The 19,628-nt window shown below is 45.4% G+C and overlaps 2 protein-coding genes across 2 annotated transcripts; both read left to right on the top strand.

Moving 5' to 3' along the window:
* The first annotated feature begins 1,453 nt into the window (after positions 1–1,453).
* On the top strand, positions 1,454–12,364 carry LOC108934548 (synembryn-A-like). Its single transcript, XM_029256529.1, has 10 exons — positions 1,454–1,601; positions 2,370–2,417; positions 4,241–4,867; positions 5,218–5,312; positions 5,405–5,555; positions 7,255–7,350; positions 7,777–7,921; positions 9,218–9,362; positions 9,810–9,929; positions 11,332–12,364. Exons 1-10 carry the CDS (start codon positions 1,518–1,520, stop codon positions 11,462–11,464), a joined length of 1,644 nt encoding a protein of 547 aa, XP_029112362.1. The 5' UTR covers positions 1,454–1,517; the 3' UTR covers positions 11,465–12,364.
* A 784-nt stretch (positions 12,365–13,148) lies between these two features.
* On the top strand, positions 13,149–16,113 carry bet1l (Bet1 golgi vesicular membrane trafficking protein-like). The gene is made up of 4 exons (XM_018752545.2): positions 13,149–13,199; positions 13,642–13,730; positions 13,877–13,933; positions 14,030–16,113. The coding sequence occupies exons 1-4, from the start codon at positions 13,181–13,183 to the stop codon at positions 14,195–14,197; spliced, it is 333 nt and encodes a 110-aa protein (XP_018608061.1). The 5' UTR covers positions 13,149–13,180; the 3' UTR covers positions 14,198–16,113.
* The last annotated feature ends 3,515 nt before the right edge of the window (positions 16,114–19,628 follow it).

The following is a 19,628-nucleotide window of genomic DNA, read 5'->3' as shown; positions in this document are numbered from 1 at the left end:
ATCCCTGTGGTTGTTTTGCCTTCAGACTTAAAGAACATATGTATAACATGTACATATTATATACCAAATATAGGAATCTAGAACTTTGAAGTCCTTGTAAATTACAAAGATGCCCTGATATTGTAGCAGCTGCTACTGTCTTGCGTCAGTTCATTTCGTTAGAGAAACATGCCACTCTATGCATCACATTGCTTTATTTTCCTTCTACCTTTTTTTCTCTTCTTGATCTTTGCCTCTGGCAGGCAGTCAGATGCATCATAAGTTTAATTTCATTACGGACTGATGATTTAATGAGGGAATACAATGAAATTCTGAGCACTGCTGGAGCCATTCGTTTCATTTTCTCCCCTTCTGTCCTGCTACCACAGTTATAAATAAGTTTGCTAAAGTCCTATTAGATGGTACTTTTCCCTCATGAATCTTCTGGCATCCTGTGACCTGCACTAGCTCAGCAGACCATGAATGATCGTACTCTCATTTTGCAAACGTTGAATCGATTGATTTGTTGATTGATCTATTGACTGGTTAATGCTTGAAACTATTAATCGGAGAGGGAGCTTCTGTTTGGGTGCAGCAGCACGCCATGTACGACATTGGTACACGCATGCACTGAAGACGGATAAATCAGGTAAATAATGTTATTTAATACACAAGTGTATTTAGCATAAGAGAGGGCAGAGCTAAGCGAAGTGGCGCAAGGTGTATTGACATGGTGCAGGACAGCTCGGTACGGCTCGGTCATTAAGTGATCGCTACCCTCGCACCTCCTCCCCTTGGGTCTCCATTACGAGAACTTGGCTGAATACCTGACGACATTTTGCCTGCCCAGTTGTCCTTAGCATCTCATGGGCTTCCGGGTTTTTTCGTCGTGCCAGTTTCTGGGCAGCTGGTCTGTATGTCCTCAGATTTACAGTAAATTAAAAAACTTTGTGTAATCACAAAATAAACATGCTGTTATTTTGCAAACAGGTAGTGGTGTGATCAAGGGCACAGACTTGTAATTGAAGGTTTCTGGTTAAAACCCGGGAGGGTGTGGTGGCACGCCGGGTTCAGCCAGGGCCTGCCGTGCGGCGGGTCTGGGGTTCGAGCCCTTCTTGGGGTGCTCTGCAATGGCCCGGAATCCTGTAATGGATGTGTCCCCTCCCCCTTCGGCCTTGCGCCCTGTGTTGCCGGTTAAGGCTCCGGCTTGCCGCGACCCCGCTCGGGACAAGCGATAGCTAGACGGTTGAAAACTGACTGTGTGCTACTGCTTCTGGTGCCCTGTTATTGGACATACTTATCTTGAATTTCCCTAGTAAAACAATCAGCCTTGGCAAACGGGTGAGACGCCGCAAGTCTCTTTGGCTGAAAGCAGAAGGCGCGTCAAAACTACATATCCCAAAATGCTCTGCGACGGGCGTGCAACCTCCGCAAATCCCTTCAACCCGGACCTTTGTAGTTCCGGGGTCGAACCTGCAAAGGAAAGCAACCTAGAATCGCATCGGTTTTTAGATTAGCTACTTCTGCACGAGAGGAAAATGAATATAAATACAATTATAGAGAAGATGGAGATGGGCGATCAAGATGCCGCGTTGACGGCGCTGCAGGATTTTAACAGAGAGGTAAATGAACGTTACATCTCAGCAGCAGGTGTGGCGTATCACGACACGACACGACACGACACGAGGCGCAGGTCAGGAGGAACACGAACAGCCTCAGCTAATATTATTATTAATCTTTGTCTTTGCACGATGGATGGAGTGAAGTAAAGCTAAATTCGATTTTTTTTTTTTCTCCCGGCAGCAATACTACACACACAGCAATACTGTTACGTAGTATTATATATTATATATATAAACATGTTTCCAAGTTATTATTACGTTACGCACTTATTTCGGTCCAGATGTGACAGTCAGCGTCAGACACACACTTATACAGCAGTCAGGGTCTTTTTACTGTAGCAATTCATGGTAAATACCTTCATCACAGTTCTACTAAGGTCGAGGATTATGGACTCGAACCGGCAACATCGTGTATGTGTTAACCAGCACGCCACCTGCTGGCCCATGCGGAGACTGCACCTTCCTGCGGTCGCTGCTCTTCTCCGCCCAAGAGCAGGCGAACCGCTCGCTTTCGACCGGCGGCTCGCTTGTCGTGGACCGGATCTCACGTCGCTGCTGCCGGCGTCCCTGTGAAGCAGCAGTGGATCCGGATAGCCGTGCGAAAGGCCGGTTCTTCTCGGGGAGGAGAGGGGAGGGGAGGGGAGCAGCTGACCGTCACTCCCGGTGGCACAAGAAGAAGAGATCGGCATCGCCAAGTGCGTAAAGCCCAGATGGAGTTTGAGTTGTGCTCTGATGCTCTCCTCTGTCTCTCTTGTTCCCTCTTTCCAGAAGGGTCAGTGCTTCGCGTTTTCCGCTCAAGAGCAGGAGGAACGAGAGGTAGGAACCGTTACGTCTATCCTTCGTAGCGTGGAGACGCTGCTGCGGCTGCCTGAGTACGGTACATGCTCGCTTTGCTGCTCTGCTTTGGGCTCGTTTCCATAGTAACGGGTGCGGGTTCTTGCTCGGTTCAAAGGTTGCGGGTTTGAACTCCACCTCCAGCTGTAGTACTCTTGAGCGAGGTACAGTTCTGTGCAAAAGTTTTAGGCGCTTGTGGAAAAAATCTGAAAAGTGAGAATGCTTCCAAAAATGATGCTCTTGATTAATGAACTTCCTGCGAAGCTTAGTATCCGTCCATCGTCAACAACCGCTTGTCCCGAGTGGGGTCACGGCGGGCTTGGCCGGGTCCCGCTCTCTGGCGGGTAGGGGGTTCGAGTCCCAGGTGCCTTGTGATGGACTGGCGTCCCGTCCTGGGTGTGTCCCCTCCCCCTCCAGCCTTGTGCCCTGTGTTGCCGGGTGAGGCTTCGGTTCACCGTGACCCTGCTCAGGACAAAAGGTCTCAGACTCTGTTTGTGTGTGTGCTTTCTTTCTTTAATGACATACAAAACCCTTACTCTAATACTGTAACTTTTTGCAAAAGGAATTCTGGGAAATGTAAAATATGCTCTTTCCCATTGACACTAATAGATAAGACATTACGTAACCGTCTAAAACAAATATTCCTATGAAACATCTAAGTGCCCAAGACTTTTGCACAGTACTGCACTTATCTTGAATTGCTCCAGTAAAACTTACTCTGTTGTATAAATGGGTAAATAATTGTAAGTACCTTATCATTGTAGGTGTCCTTGAAAAAAAGTATCAGCTCTAGGAATGGATGTAAATTAACGGGAGGTTACACTTATCGAGGAAACGGTCGACTTGGACGCATTCTGGAGGTTGCGGTAGCAGGGTTCGAATACTCCCCCATCCCCAAAGGTGTTTCTGAAAGTGCAAAAACTTCTTCTTTTTTTCCGATAATTTTTTTTTTATTATCATTCTTCAAACAGGGATCTAACTTGTATGAATGGATAAATAACTAAGTAGGTTAACACTGTAAGTCACTTTGAAGAAAAGCATGAGCTAAATGAATAAATGTACACATCAAATTATACATTTACATGATCAACTGTATAGTCCAGAGGTCCATTTGGTTCCCTGGCTCAGAAATGACCAGTATATTATTCTTCAGTTTGCAATAAGTCGAGACAGATTGTCCTTTTTTAAACAATGTGAGTACAAAGAATTAAATTTCATAATAATGCCAACACTGGGAAACTGGTTTTGGATCCAGAACTCTGTGAAGGACATGGCCTTCTTATCTGAGTTGCATTTCTCCATCATATCCCCCCCCCCCCAGGGATCATTGCGGGTGCTTATTAGACTCAGCTCTGAAAGTTGGGCCTGTTGGAAACATTTAGATGGATTCACTGGCTTAACAAGAAGCTAATATTAGGTTAAAGTGATGATCATGGGTGTAGCAGGTTGGCTGTCACTGTGCCTCCCTCTCTGAGGATGTCTTCCCTTTACTGCTCTCCCTCATCTGTTGCCTGTAGCTGGTATCTCTTTGTCTGCTGTCTCTATGGCCCCTCAAAGTTGTCTTGGGTCCGGGGCCATTTTTTGCGCTACCTGTCCAGAGTTAGGCTGTGAAGACCTTCATCTCCTAAGTCTTCTTGAATACATACCGTGGTGTCGCATGTTCACTGATGTGTTGCGGGGGATGATGTTGCGTAAAAGCTTACATACCCAAGTGTTGTTTGGTGACTTGGAAGTGCAAAACCTGTCTGGACCCAGCATGTTCCCTGTAGCTGAGCCCAAGTGGAATACTACTTTTGTCCCCTCAGCGGCTGGGAGAGCTCGCTCTGAGCTTCCTGAAGCGAGACCTGCAGCCGTCCTGCCGGCTCGCCTGCCTGGAGACCATTCGCATCCTTTCGCGGGACAAGAACAGCCTGGGGCCCTTCTCCACGCGTGATGCCGTCGAGATGCTCGTCCGGCACGCGGGGCTTGCCGGGGGAGAGAGCGCCGCGCCCGAGGTTCCCGATGCGGATGTGGTGGTGGAGGCGCTCAAGTGCCTGTGCAACGTGGCGTTAAACAGCGAGGCGGCGCGGGAGGCGGGCGCCCAGCTGGGCCTGGTGGTCGGACTGGCCGAGCGGCTCAAGCAGTGCCGCGGGCGCGAGTGGAGCCACGAAGTGCGTTTTTTCGACCTGCGACTCACCTTCCTCCTCACGGCGCTGCGCGTGGACGTGCGCGCCCAGCTGGCCCGCGAGCTGCGCGGCGTCACCCTCCTGGCCAACGTCCTGGACGCCACCCTGCGCCTGCGTTGGGTCGATACCTACGAGGTGGTCCAGGCCAACGCGGAGGACTCCGCACGCCCGCCGCCCCTGGGACGAGAGGAGACGGAGCGCGCCATGGAGATCCTCAAGATTCTCTTCACCGTCACTTCTGACACCAACCGCCACAAGGTGGACGAGGTGAGTCGCGTTCGAGAGGAACGGCTGCGTCCACCCCGGATGGCACGGCAGCGCGTTGCAGGGCAGTCGCACACTTCCTGATGCACATTCATACACCGAGTCATTGATGAACCTGAAAGACATCTCTTTGTTCTTGGGAGGAAACCAGAGCACTTGAGGAAACCCCCTTGAGCTTGGAGAGAACACGCAGACTCCACATAGACTTAGTCGGGTTCAAACCCACGTCTAAATCACAGAGCCCAGGAGCTCCAGCGCTACCCGCTGCGCGACCGCATCGCCTAATATCTGTGCTCCTGATCGGGAAAAATCCCGGAGTCAGCGATGCAGTGCTTCATCTCTGTGTCCTGCAGGAGGAGGCAGCAACATACAGACACCTGGCAGCCATCCTGCGGCATTGTTTGATGAGCACGGCCGACGGAGAGGAGCGCACCGAGGAGCTGCACAGGTGAAGGGGACGAGAAGCCGACAGTCCGACTGCCGAGCGGATCGGATACCTGCGTGCGTTTGCGTTCTAGCTGTCCTGTGTGTCTCACGCAGACATACAGCAAACCTGCTGGGGAACTTGCCTCTGCTCTGCCTGGACGTTCTGCTCATGCCCAAGGTGCAGCAGGGCTCCATCGAGTACATGGGCGTCAACATGGACTCGGTCAGCGTGCTGCTGCGGTTCGTGGAGAGGAGGCTGGACAGGGTGAGCCGCGGCACGGGCTGCTTTCTACTTAAGTACAGGTGGTCCTCCGCTTCCCGCGGGGTTCCGTTCCAACGACCCCGTCAAAAGTCGGCTTTTTCGGAAGTCGCAAACCCCACTTTGCTGTATTGTACAAATGATAAGGATATATAAACAACTAACAGACATGAAATGCTATTTTCTATAGCTTTGTTACACTTTCCACACATTTTGCAGATGATTCATGTTGAAGTAATACTCATATAGAATAAAGATAAGTACCGTACAGTATTTTTTGTTTTATACTGTTATTTTTATCTTCTAGATCTCGTCCCTTTTCTGTACCAGCGGAACACACGGTTTTTTTTGCTTACATTTTACATTTATTTGATACTTTTTCCAAAGCGACTTACAGTGTCTAGCTACTTACTCTTTACCCCTTTATGCAGCTGGGTAAGTACCTTTCTCTAGGGTACTACAGCTGGAGGCGAGGCTCGAACCTGCAACCTTTAGGTCCAGAGGCACCAGTTCGACCACTGAACTACCAGCTGCCCCCCATATGTAGATATAAGGATATATGGATGAGTGCTTGCTAGTAACTTGAATGGAATCGCAAGCAAAACGTTCTCTAAATAAAAGTGTTCTTGTAAATAAAGCAGTTGCTCATAGACACCCTGACTGAGTCCGTAAGGATTATGGTGCCTTGCAGGAGCACAGTCAGCTGATGTTACCGTAGAGCAGATGGAGTGATTGTTGTTAGATGTCACAGCCAAACGTTGTAGCTCAAATAATATAATAAGGTTCATGAGATTGCTGTAAGCCTTAATTGTTGTAAGTTACATATATCATAAGTGGAGAACCAGCTGTAGATCAGCTCCTTCCAAGTGCGCCCGTGTGCATTTAGGTCTCCTTCGATAAAGGCATCAGCAGAATGAATAAGTAAATAAACCAACAAATAAATGAAAAACGTGCAGAATCAAAGTACTGGAAAAAGATACTTTGTTTTCACCAAAACTGTTTATTTGTTTTAACGTGTGGTTTCGGAGTGCCTAGATGGGGATGTAAAGTACGCATACTTTTAATGACTGTTTTTCCATTGAATTTTGAACTACTTAATGTTACCTGAAAATGATGCCAAGATTGCTATCGATGGGTCTCGCTAAAGAGTATTTTTAAACCTGTTTTATTGCCCCAGCAATCACTTTAACTGTTAAGCAACTTTTTAAATTTAAATTGTCAAATCGTGTTTCTTAACTCGGTGGTAAACCTTTGCGTCGATGTCTCTTGAACGCATTTTTGTGACGAGCAACAGGCAGCATAGTGATTCGAACGGCCACCATCCACTTGGAAGATCTTGGTTTGAGACCCACCTCTTGCTGCAGTATTCATGAACACGGTACTTTACTTGTTCCGGTAAAAATGACCCAGCTGTATAAACGGGTGAACCACTGTTTTAGGCTACTTTGGAAAAAAGCATCAGCTGAATAAATGTAAGTGTAATATATTAATATTAATAGTAAAATATTAATACCCATTGGTTGCACTTGGTTCATACTTTGCCTGAATCACCTTTGAACATATTTTATTGATATTAGGCGTTATACTCGTATCGATGCCCCTGGACCATATTTGTTTGCAGACTTTCCAAAATGTTTTAGACTATAATAAACTATCACAAAGCTTCTTTCTGAACAAGAATGACAATTTTTTTTTTTTGCTTCAGGGGAACAAGTTGAAGGAGACTCTCCTGCCCTCCTTAAACCTCCTGACCGAAAGCGCACGCGTTCACCGGGAGACCAGGAAATTCCTCAGGATGAAGGTAAGGCTTTCGATGGGAGTACCTGGTAGCAAAGGTGAGCTTTACTGCGGCTGCTGGCATGGATGGAACGTGCACCCGTTGTGCCGTCGTGGGCTGCACGACGGCGCAGCGTGGGTTCGATCCCGCTCAGTCTGCGTGAAGTTTGCATGGGTTTCCTCTGTGTACTCTGGTTTCCTCCCACAGTTTACTGTTCAGGTGGATTGGTGACTCTGTCACTCACACACAATGGGTGACAGAGGGAGTGTGTGTGTGTGTTCCACTAATGTATGGATGATTGAACCAGTTTAAGTAGTGTATCTAGCAGTGTAAGTCACCGCGGTGAATAAGGTGTTTGGGCTCTTAACACTACATAGAGTTCACTGGAAGTCACTTTGGAGAAAAAAAAGTCTGCTAAATGAAGTAATGTGTGTGTGTGTGTGTGAGCAGATCCTGCCCCCTCTGCGCGACGTGAAGAACAGGCCCGAGGTGGGCAGCACCCTGCGCAACAAGCTGGTGCGCCTCATGACGCACATCGACACTGACCTGAAGCACTGCGCTGCTGAGCTGCTCTTCGTGCTCTGCAAAGAGAGCGGTGAGCCGCACGCGGAGAATTACACGTTACACACACCTTCAGAGAAACGCTTGTTGAGGTGTACTTATTTTTTTCAAAATTTAATCATTTACTCTTTATTATATCATTATGATTTCCTTGTTGTTCTTTTCTTTGTTGTATTTCTTTTGTTTCATTTTTATATTATTCACTACAGGTGGTCCTCAGCTTATGCGAACCCAGATTTATGACAGCCATCCCGATTATATTATTCCCGGTGTTTATTCGTTCCGTCTCATGGCGACGGCTCCACCTGCTCTACAGTATATTTATTTCAGTATTTCGTTTTGACTCGGTCAGTGTCTGGCAGCGGCTGTGTTTTATTTACGAAAAAGTTATTTCCGGATCGTTTCGCTCGGGATTCTATTCAAGTCGCTTTTTATTTACAGCGGCTCGCAAGCAAAAACGTGAGGATTCCGGTGGAGTAAAAGAGGAAAGCAAAAGAAATCAGATTTAGAAGTGAAAGTGCAAGTAATATTGCAGCATGAAAAAATAATTTCAGTACAGTACTCTATATCATTATATACAGTTCTATATACACACATCATCCGAAACCGCTTGTCCCATGCGGGGTCGCGGGGAGCCGGAGCCTAAACCGGCAGCACAGGGTGCAAGGCTGGAGGGGGAGGGAACACACCCGGGGGGGACGCCAGTCCGCCACAAGGCACCCCGAGCGGGACTCGAACCCCAGACCCACCGGAGAGCAGGACCCGGTCAAACCCGCTGCACCACCGCACCTCCCTCCAGTTCTATATAGTATTCTTATTTTGAAATGAATATAGTGTGAAATTAGTGCAAAAAACTAAGCCCTTATATACAATGCAGCTTTCGTGCATGATAATTGTTGATATCATACAGCAAATGGGTATTTCTGAGTGATGACGAACTCATCCGAACAGAACTCCATTAGGAGCTACCTGTATAGTATTAATTTGTGCTATTTTTTTACTCCATTATTTTTTTCCTTCCCTTTGTCTGCCATGGAAATTTCTGGAATACCAAGCTCTCCTGTTTAGGAGGCCTTGGATGGTATATTTTATGGGCGCAACCAGATAAGGGACGGTGGGCATATATAACCAGATAAGTGAGACTGTGGCCAAGCGGCCGTCTGCCATGAGGGAACATCTGCGGAGATTTTTTCAGCTCATCTGAGACTCCGAAGAAGCTGGAATTGTCTGAAAAAGATCCGTTGCCACACGCCGATCCCTTCACACATACCAGGTACTGGATCTCGGCCTGTGCTCCTGTTCACGTTCTCCCCTGGCGTTGTCTCCGCAGTGTCCCGCTTCATAAAGTACACGGGATACGGCAACGCGGCGGGACTGCTGGCCGCACGGGGGCTCATGCAAGGGGCCAGGGACCCCGGACATTATTCCGAGGATGAGGACAGTGACACGGAGGAGTACAGGGAAGCCAAGCCTCTGTGAGTGTCGGCACCTCTGAGCCACAGGGGCTTAGAGAAGACAAGGGATGCGTGGGGTTTCTGGGCTCGTGTCAAACGTCTGTATGTTTTGGGGTATGCGCCGTACCAGTCAAAAGTTTGAGTACACCTGGACAACACCTTTCAGGGGCAAACTGGACTGAAGAGCGACGTAAAAGCAGCACACAGGTTTCCTACATCACTGGGAACTTCTGCAGAAGAGCTGGGGACACATGGCACCTCATCTCCTCATCCAACGTGTCATGGAAAACAAACTGGTGCCCAGAAAGTGTATTCAGACTTTTCACTGGTACTACCTTTCATAAAGGAGGAATAAATTAGGAAAACGCAGAGTTGTCCTACGTCAAAGTAACAGCAGAAAAAAGGGAATTAGTTTCTCACGGTGTTTCTGTATTTTTTTTTTCTCTACACAATTCTTTGTCGTGTCAGCATTAACCCCGTCACGGGACGCGTGGAGGACAATCAGCTCAACCCCATGGAGGGCATGACGGAGGAGCAGAAGGAATTTGAGGCCATGAAGCTGGTCGACATGTTTGACAAGCTCTCCAGGTAAAGGAGCATTTTGAGGGAGCCGAGGGGACACACTTTTTAAATGAATGGGTGGCAGGTGCCATAGTGGTTCATATTTACATTTATTAATTTAGCAGATGCTTTTCTCCAAAATGGCATACATCACAGAAGGAGAGATTGGCATGCAGACACGTGATTCTTGAGTACAGTCCATTTGTCGCATCCCGTAGTGTAAAGCAGTGTACATTACACGAGTACCTTCATATTGGCTTTCCAGCATGAAACAAATTATGAAACAATGTTGTGACAGAGGAGGCAGGACAGGTGAGGTGCTCGCCTCTCGGCGTCTTTATTTATGACAGTGCAGGGGAAGATAACAGCGGGGAAAGGGGGGAACCGGGAACTGGTAGAGCGGGGCGGTGCTTTGGGGTCGGGGTTGTGGTCAGGACCGGGGTCGTGGCTGTCTCAGGTCGCTCGCTCTCTCTCTCTCTCTCTCTCTCTCTCTCTCTCTCTCTCTCTCTCTCTCTCTCTCTCTCCTCCGTCTCTCTCTTCTCCTCACTGGTGGGTTGGGGGGGGGAGAAATAGAGGTTGCAATTAGCTCCAGCTGCGGCCGGCTTACCCCGGACTCCGCCCCCCTCCGTGCCCGCCTCGGTGTGTTACGAATGGTTAGAGCCATTGCCTTGCAATTGAAAAACCTGGATTTAAATGAAGGCTTCTGCTGTAGCGCCTTTGATCACATACTTGGTCACATACCCTGAACCGATGCAGTGAAAATTACTTCCCTGTATAAGCAGATGAATCAGGTTAAGCAGATTAAAAGTACAAGTGGATTAATATACAAACTTAACACTGCAAGTCATTATGGAGGAAAGTGTCAGATAAATGAAAAAATACATAAATTATAGATTTTGTCTGTGGAAAATCTGTATTTTCTGGAGAGCAGATATGAAGATATATATATCTATATATATATTTTAAGCATATATATATGCTTAAAATACATTTCAGCAGCACAAAATAGTATATTATGGGGCAGCTGATGGCATAGCGGTAAGAGCAGCTGCCTTTGGATCTGAAGGTTGCTGGTTTGAAACTCTTCAATTGTCTGTAGTACCCCTGAACAAGGTACCTACCCTGAATTGCTTCAGTAAAATCACCCAGCTGTATAAATGGGTAAATGGTTGTAAGTGGCTTTGGAGAAAAGCGTCAGCTAAGTGAATAAATGTAAAATAGATATGAGCCCTTTTTTGCATTTTGAAGGCATGTGTTGGGGGGGGGGGTGTCAGATTTTTTTTTTTTTTTAGAAAAACAGCATGTAAATGAGAGTATTTTAATAGTTTTTATTTGCATCTATTTACATGTAATGTGGCCATTCCATATGAGTGTGTGCAAAGCAGTGGAGGGTGATGTCATGTAACCGAGTTGGAAGGTCCTTTTGCAGGGACCGCGTGATCCAGCCCATGAAGCTAGGGCCCGACGGGAAGATGAGCTCCCTGGACGTCACCGCTCTGCGGAGACTAGCGGAGCAAGAGCCACCGCAAAATGCATCTGACAGCGATGAAGACGTTGCGTAGTTGGACACATCTTTGTGCCGAGTGTTTTTGTCACGCCGGTACTGTGTAAAACCCGCACTGCTTAAGACGAAGAGAGCGAGCGAGACTTTGAGCGCTTCACTTTAACCACACTAACCCTGTATGTGATTTTGTGAACAGTGATGACGGTAACCTTACTGCAGATGACATTTTAAAAACTTCAGAAGCTTATAATTCTGTATTGGGAACCATGCATTTTGTCTTGAGCAGTGAAGCAGGGAAAACAGGCATTATCCTACATTGAATTCCACCGCTTAGTTTTTCGTGCTGTTATGTCCCAGCTCTGTTGTTGTGTGACACTGTGCCATGAAATGTTAAATTGCTACGCATTTCCTCTCACTTGTGACATTAAACTCTCTTTCAAGTTAGTGTACGAACTGCTTTTTGCCCAGAATGCTGCCCATCTCACTGCCTCAGGTGGCCTTCCTTAACCTCAGGCTTTGGTTCGACCTCCGCTTAATTTCAGAGAAATCATACTGACCAGCAGGTGGCGTAGTGGTTAGAATCGTCACCTCTCCTGCTGTAGATCCCTTGATCAAGATACTTACCCTGAACTGATAAATTGACAATACCCTGCTGTACAGTTGGATAAATCCCGATCACCAGCTTGGCGTACAATCCTGACACTTTGTGTTGCTCTGGAGAAATAATTGTTTTGGAAAATATTGCAGCTGTAACTTAATTTCATAGGATGTGAATGAACTCTATTTTGGACCCTAATATAACACTGTAAAATATTTTTGCTGTTTTTTTCTGCTCTTGAACTGTGCCATTTAAAGGTTAAAAAAAAATACCCAGGAAGAATTATGAGGGACAAACCCTGAACCTTACATTTATGTAGAAATGCATCCTCTTTGTTGCTTGAACACTGGCAAACTATATTTTTCTCCTCTATTTATTTCTATTTTCTTTAAATATTTATTTATGTATATTTTATTATATATGTCTGATTTCATGTAAGGTTAATAAAAAATTAGAAAAATATGGTGTCGGTCTCTCTGTGTTTTTTGTCTATCAGCTTTCAATGCACTGAACTGGGATTTTCTAAGATGCTAACAACACATTAAGAGCTCATGCTCATAGCGCAGGGCTAAGGATTACTGTGTTTGGAGCCAAAGGCTGTTGGTTCAATTCTCACCTTTAGCTGCAGTACCCTTGAACAAGGTACCCTTACCCTTGACATAACTTGATACGTGTATGAATAAGGAGGCCAACCTGGACAAAAGGTAACATTGCAGAGGTGGCATCGCACTCATTCCAGTGTACGGTGTGAGAATAAGTAGCTTTGTCCTAATTTAATATGTAGAAATCAATAACACTGCCATCATTTTAATTATATTAAAATAAATGTCCTAATAAAGAGTTCCTGAAAAAAGGGACTTCAGGACTTGAAAGCGAAAACAGTACATTTAATTGAGCTTTTCAGGATCTGGCAGCCATGCTTTTGTGCCTTCTAATTTCTTGAGTATTACATGTAAGTGGCATTTGAATACAAAACCAATTAATTCCTAATGTTCATATGTACAGCATGGTACATCATGAACATGTAGAGTTGTCCAATGCCGAGGACGCAGTTCCCTTCGCGGCCTGTGCTCCCTGGGGCCGCCAGGGGGCGCTGTCACATTTCTGATAATCTTCGCGCCCCAGGAAAAACCACCGAAGAAAAAGGATCCGCCGTTTCGAGGAAGTCAACAAAACATGGCCGATTGGAATAGAGGTATTCTTTGCCACGTAGGCAACTTTGGAATACTTTAACTTTTCTGTCGTATATAAAATCATGTTTATTTCGTAATGTTTTTTCTAAACACCGATTACCGTAACGTTACAAAACAGGCTTCTTGGTTGTTACCGCCGTTAGCAAACACTGTGTCACTGTGGCCGGCTGAGCTCACGACGAGAGAGGCTAGCCTAATAATTTTGATAAAAAAAGACACATAAAATCGGACAGCTAACAACTTAGAAACTTGTTATACGTACCATATTTTAAAGAAAATACGAAGAATTCAACATAAGCGGTTCTCTCACACAGTACTAATGTGGAGCATGCATGTTGTTAATTGTAGAATTATGCGCCTCGCGCAACATGTGATGATTACTGTTCATGATTTCTGCTTAAAAAAGCTGTGAATATTCATATTTGGTTTTTTTACTGTGATCAGGTGGTCACGGGGCAGTAGATGATGTGCTGGACGCAGAGAACAAGCTGCTGGGGGACAACCTGGCTGCCAAAGTGTCCAGACTGAAATCTGTGGGTCTATTTTTGTTTATTATTATTCCTATAACAATGTATGTAGAGCTGTGTGGTTAATAATAGAGCTCAGTATAATTGTTTTAGATACAGTAGAATGTTTCTGCCTTGTTAATGAGGTTGCCGGTGCTCCTTCTGTCCCTCAGCTGGCTTTCGACATTGACAAGGAAGCAGAGGAGCAGAACTCATACTTGGACAGTATGGTGAGTTTCACTCTCACTTGTACTTTAAAATGTACTTCAGTGGGTGTTTTCAGCATTTCGGCTACCAAGCGCTTCCGTACGACCTTTTCTTGACAGGATTCGAACTTTCTGAGTGCCACGGGGCTGCTGACAGGGAGCGTGAAGAGGTTCTCCACTATGGTGCGCTCGGGCCGAGACAACCGCAAGATCCTGTGCTACGTCTCCGTGGGCCTGGTGCTGCTCTTCTTTCTGCTCTACTACCTGGTGTCCAGGGCCCAGACGTAAGGAAGGACTGCTGGGATAAACAGTGCATCTTAGACAAGGGGATATTTATTTCTTACGTATGTGGGATCAGTCGTTTTCTGTGGACACGTGGTCTTTGCTCGTTTTCATTTTGTTGACTGAATGGCTGCATTAAATCCCTAAGAAAAGGTGTGTTTACCGGGAAGCAGGAGACCTCAGTATGAGTAATATTGGTACTTGGGACTTTTCACTCTTAGAAAGTCGTGATGAATGAGCAAGAATTGTTTTTTTTTTTTTTTCTTTTTGTCTCTCGTGTCCTCCTGAAGTCATGAGCCCAGTGACTTGAGGACAAATATAAACTGGTCTATATAGTGGAGCCCTGTTGATGGTGGTGGTTTTTGCCATATGTCCAGGTTCTACTCACTGATATGCGTGTTGTTAGATAAGACCGCCAACAGTACAGAAAGGCGCTTGTGATATTATGACGTTGATTTATAATGCGACATTTAAGCCAAAGCACTTCATCCCAGTAATGAAGAGGTGGATTCCATGGTCATGCAGATCATAGACATAATGCAGTTTGCTGAACATCACTACGTTTGTAAAAAGTAGTGACTCATATGTAGTGATCCTCTCTGTACAGATAGCTATAATATAACTATATTTTTATATTTAACTCTGGACACACTATATAAGGAGTCTTTAACAATATTGCATTTGAAATTCGGACCCTGTGCAAATACTGATTTTCTAGTTGTAACTACTTGTCGAGGATATATAAAGCAAGTTTACCAAATTACTTGTATATTGTATTTATGGTACAGAAGACTGGTGGACCAATTTTTATAGATAAGTTCTTTTTTTCCTGTATGCGTTTGTAATATTGTAGCTGGACATGCACTAACAGTAGTATTATAGAGGCTCTCGTCATGCCACAGGGCAAAGATTTGCCAACATGAGCTGTCTGAGGGGAAGTGATAGATTGTTTAGAAAGAAATCCCATGACTACTAATTGTTTTGCCTTTTTTCTTTTTTGAACAAGTTACACTGACGTTTCATATAAAGACCAATCAAACCAAAAATGCATGCACCACCTCTTTGTTTGGATGTAATGCAATGTCTACCTTTAGTTTTTCTTGTAATATGGCAAAATTAGAAAATTAGGAGTTTTATGCCTTGGTTATTTTTTGACGTATTTGGTGTGCTGGCTGGCTGGAGAAATTTGTAGGATTACATTGCAAATGAGCCACAATTTTAATATTGTATGAGCTCCTGTTTGAGATGGGCACCACTTTCTTAAGATTTTTTTTTTCTGGAGCTTTCTGATTTTGTTGACTGTGTGTTCAAAGGGATCTTCTAAACCCATTTTTATAAAAAAAAATTAAATAAAAAATAAGCATGTGCTTTCTGCCTAGAAGCACAAGGCAGATAAGTTTTACTGTAACAAAGTAACAATGCAAGGCACTAATGTCTTGTGGGGTTTAAACCCAAACACGAGTGCAGTCTTGGCCATCAGAGAGTCTGGTTTTTCAAGGTAATTCCTTTGGATGTTATAATTAAAATAAATCTTACATAATTTGAGGTCTAATACCGTGTGTGTTATTAACATGATGCTGGAATGTGTGCCATGCATGTAAACAATAGATGATATTGTGCTGTTACTTTACGGTGTTTTTAGTACAGTATTTTACCTGTTCAAGCAGATTTATTTATGTAAGATATAGAAAAGCTACACAGTCCTAAATGTGAGTTCATGTTTTCCCACTTAAACTTTCTATACACATTTGGCTTTATACCAATAATTTTGAAATGCTTTTTTGAAAAACCTAGTCTAGAAAACTGAATGACTTTCAGCATGTCAAATGGCCGTTAGAGGGGGTTGGTTGACCTTCCTTTTCACTGCCATCATTTCTTTTGTATTAGTTCATTTAGTTGATGCTTCACTCCAAAGCAACTTACAGCATGAGGCTACCTACAGTTATTTACCCATTTATACAGCCAGGTAATTTTATTGGCATAATTTAGGGTAAGTACCTTCTTTTTGGGTACTACGGCTGGAGGTAAGATTCCAACCTGTGAGTCTAAAGGTAGCAGCTCTAACCAACTACACTACCAGCATTTTTTTTGTACAAGATTTCACATGTCATAAATGGCATTGTCCAAGACATTTTTCACTAAAATGCTAGGGGTCTTCTTGAAGGAATTAATGGCGTGTCACAGAATACACTTTTCACCCTTCCATCTCGGTTTTCTTCTGACCAAACCCCCCCCCATTGATCAGCAATGACGTGCAGCTGAAATGCTGGAGTGCTCTGCTTGTTTATGATGCGAAATGTTATAAATGGGGAAAAAAAAAAATGCCTGTTAATCTCCTCTGGTCCCACTCCGTTGCTTTTTCATTACAGTTTTTAATTCATTGTCACGGACTCCAAAGGATGCCTCCACCCCTCAGACCAAAGTACTTTTTTGTTTTAAAAAAAATAAAGTAGCAGTGGATTTACAGACATGAAATACACTGAGATTTCTCTTGTCCTGTAGAAGTATCAGTGTCACACCAGAGTAAATGTAAAGGGGTAGTGCCTATAAGTACACCATGTACAGTAAGTGTCATAGACCGTTGTGCTTTGATATCGATGATCCGGCAGCACGATGGCACAGTCAGTAGCTCTGCTGTCTCACAACGTCTGGGTGGTGTGAGAGGGCGTGGGTTTGATCGCCGCTCCTTCTGTGTGGAGTTTCCACGTTCACCCCGTGTCTGCTCTGGTTTCCTCCCACAGTCCAAAGACATGCTGTTCAGGTTCACCCATAGTGTGAGTGACACAGGGAGTGTGTTCCACTTATGCTTTGATGCTGCCAAGGAAACATTTGTTTATTTGTATAGAGTGGAGACCGATAGACACCTTCTTGTCTCCGCCCGACTCTAAAACTGAACAAGGTCTTTTCCTGCACAAAAGAAGAAGAAAAGAGGAGTAAGTTCTGTTCTCCTTGCTCTTAAATGTTCCACACTGCTCTTTTTTCCTGAGCTTCATTTCACAGTTCCGCAATGAAATCGGTAAAGTTGAGGAAAAACGAGTCAAAGTCCTGTGTCATGGAAAATTATAATGTAAAATTAACTTAAAATAAAAAATTATAAATTTAAAATGTCGTTTCCAATTAGTTTTAACCCTCTCGGGCTCAAATTAATACTAGAAGTGGAAAAATCTGCACCAGCTGACGCTAATCTGCAGCGTCGGCCTGGAGAGGGTTAAATGCGACTGCTCGCTATGACCACACACTACAAAATCCAACGTTTAGTAAAACAAACGCGCAAATGAGCTGGAAGGGAATGGGATTTGGCTGCCAGTCTGACTTCTGTAATGACGGCATATTTAAACCCTCTTTAAACCTTTGTATCACATCATCCATCCATCCATCCATCATATCCCATACCATCCCATATCCTGGGTCATGGTGGTCTAGAGCCTATCCCAGAAGGGCAGAATATACCCAGCACGAGTGATCAGTTCAGATCATGTCAACATTAAAAGTGAAAAAAAACAGTGAGAAGAAGAGGGTGGCAGAAATGTACTAGAGTAAAAGCTGATTTTTTGTACTTGAGTTAAAAGGTATAACTACTGAAAAACGACATTTGTCTAGAAGTTTTGTGTTTAAGTAACTCTAAGTAAGTCAATGCAGGTTGACTCTACCCTTCTGGTACCGGAGTCCTTCGCTTCACTCTTCATTTCAGGCAAAAAGTAATTGCTGCAGATGAGGACAAAATGAAATTAGATGTTTATGAGAGCGAGGCGACGTGGTATAACTCCAAAACGGTTCGATCAATGTAAACGTGCTGTATAATTTCCCGTTTCCTCCTCTGCTTCTCCCTCTAGGGTTGGCTTTAAACTCCAAAATGCACTTTTCCTCCAATGTGACAGGACTAAAGCACAGATGCACCAGAAGATGAACCTGTTCATTTTTTCTCGCCCCTGGCATTTCTGCTTTCACAGCTACGTCACGACTCCGGACACCCGGGGTGGACACGAGCCCGCTCTCTCGGAGCTCCGATCGCTTTTGAACCGATCGATAGCTGCATATGAGGTGTTTCCGTGGTCCACGCGCTCTGTTTGCTTCATCTTTAATCCCTGCAGCTGGAACGTTTCCCTGTGAAGATCATGCTGCCATGGGTGATTATTCTCTAATCCTTTAGTGGGCCGGTGGGGGTGCGTACCGCGGTACCTTTTTCAGAGGATTGCAGCTTGAGGGACGTTGCTCTCTTACCTTCGCAGACCAGAGGGGCATTGTGGGGAACTCGGGCGATATAATATCTATGGCATTTTCCCCAACTCATCACGCTCAGTTTAGTGGAACAGCAAAGGAAGCAGAGGCAAGAGCCCTGCGAAGCTGTAGAGCCGATGTCACCGTCAACGCCAACGCCAGGTGAAGATGGCGTGCCCCTCCTCGCCGTCTCCGAGACCATTTATTGGCGCGTAAGTGAGGCGCCCCCACAAATCGGCGGGCTCCTCTCAACGAACGCGTTCGGCCCTTCGATCTCGCCTCGGGGACCGCGTTTGCGCCGAAGCAGCAGCACCCCGTTTGGTTTGAGTGCAACACTAGTCATATTGGTGTGACTGCGGCCCCCTGCGCTGGTGAGAACGCAGCCCTCCGGGTTCTTTTTGAAATCGACCTTTTACTTCACTCTTAAGAATAATAGTTATATTTTCACTGCCGGTCAATGCATCTGAGCTCCTAAAACACAATAAAAAAACGATCGGGCGAATAGGGCTCCCTCTGTCCTTCAGAACTGCTGAATCCCCCTCTTCATTCAAGAAGGGTCTCAGAAATGGTGGTGTTACACTAAGTGACTGTGCTTGGGGAGTCGCATGTCTACATTTGTATCTGTCCACCTGTTGGTGAAATGCACTTTGTTTACTCCGAGTTCTACGTTGCTTTGGAGAGCATATCTGCTCAATGGATAAACGTAGATTTAAATGAATACCGACCCTCATTCCGGGGGCTCAATCTCAGTCTGGTTTGGGCATAAATATATTTCTCATATGAGGACGATGATGTGGGCGACCTGATTGCTGCGATGGACTGACTGCACCCCCCTCGCCCTTGAGCCCAGTGCTTCCGGGATCGGCTCTGGTTCACCGCGAACGTGCGCATGCACGTCCACCCAGCGTCATATCAAGGCAACGGTGCAGGGTTCTCAGTCTGATCAGATCAGGCGGGTCCTGGGCGATGGACTTAAAGAGAGGAGGCGAGAGGCAAGAGAACGGTGGGACACGGCGTCCCCGTCAAGGGCAGTTTAGGATCGTAAAATGGAGCCGAGAAAGATGTTCCAAACGTCTCGATGAATGAACCTCATAACATCACACTACTTCAGAGAATGGCTAATTAACCGTTCGTCTTAGTTTTCACGGCTGCTCTTACGGCAAGGATCGGTCGCCCGAAGGTTGTCGGTTCAAGTCCCAAGAGAAGCCCTGCTGTAGTA

The sequence above is a fragment of the Scleropages formosus genome, chromosome 11 (assembly GCF_900964775.1).
Source record: "Scleropages formosus chromosome 11, fSclFor1.1, whole genome shotgun sequence".
In the NCBI taxonomy this organism is placed as follows: domain Eukaryota; kingdom Metazoa; phylum Chordata; class Actinopteri; order Osteoglossiformes; family Osteoglossidae; genus Scleropages; species Scleropages formosus.
Note: the sequence above shows the minus strand (reverse complement) of the source record. Positions and strands in the feature narration are given on the sequence as shown.

What these genes read in the sequence shown, in the direction of transcription:
- LOC108934548 (XM_029256529.1), top strand. Translation starts at nt 1,518, where the DNA reads ATGAATATAAATACAATTATAGAGAAGATGGAGATGGGCGATCAAGAT. An exon ending in AAGAGCAGGAGGAACGAGAG is followed by an intron (nt 2,418 to 4,240) that starts GTAGGAACCGTT and finishes TTGTCCCCTCAG; the next exon opens with CGGCTGGGAGAGCTCGCTCT. An exon ending in TACAGGGAAGCCAAGCCTCT is followed by an intron (nt 9,363 to 9,809) that starts GTGAGTGTCGGC and finishes TTGTCGTGTCAG; the next exon opens with CATTAACCCCGTCACGGGAC.
- bet1l (XM_018752545.2), top strand. An exon ending in AAGTGTCCAGACTGAAATCT is followed by an intron (nt 13,731 to 13,876) that starts GTGGGTCTATTT and finishes TCTGTCCCTCAG; the next exon opens with CTGGCTTTCGACATTGACAA. An exon ending in ACTCATACTTGGACAGTATG is followed by an intron (nt 13,934 to 14,029) that starts GTGAGTTTCACT and finishes TTTTCTTGACAG; the next exon opens with GATTCGAACTTTCTGAGTGC.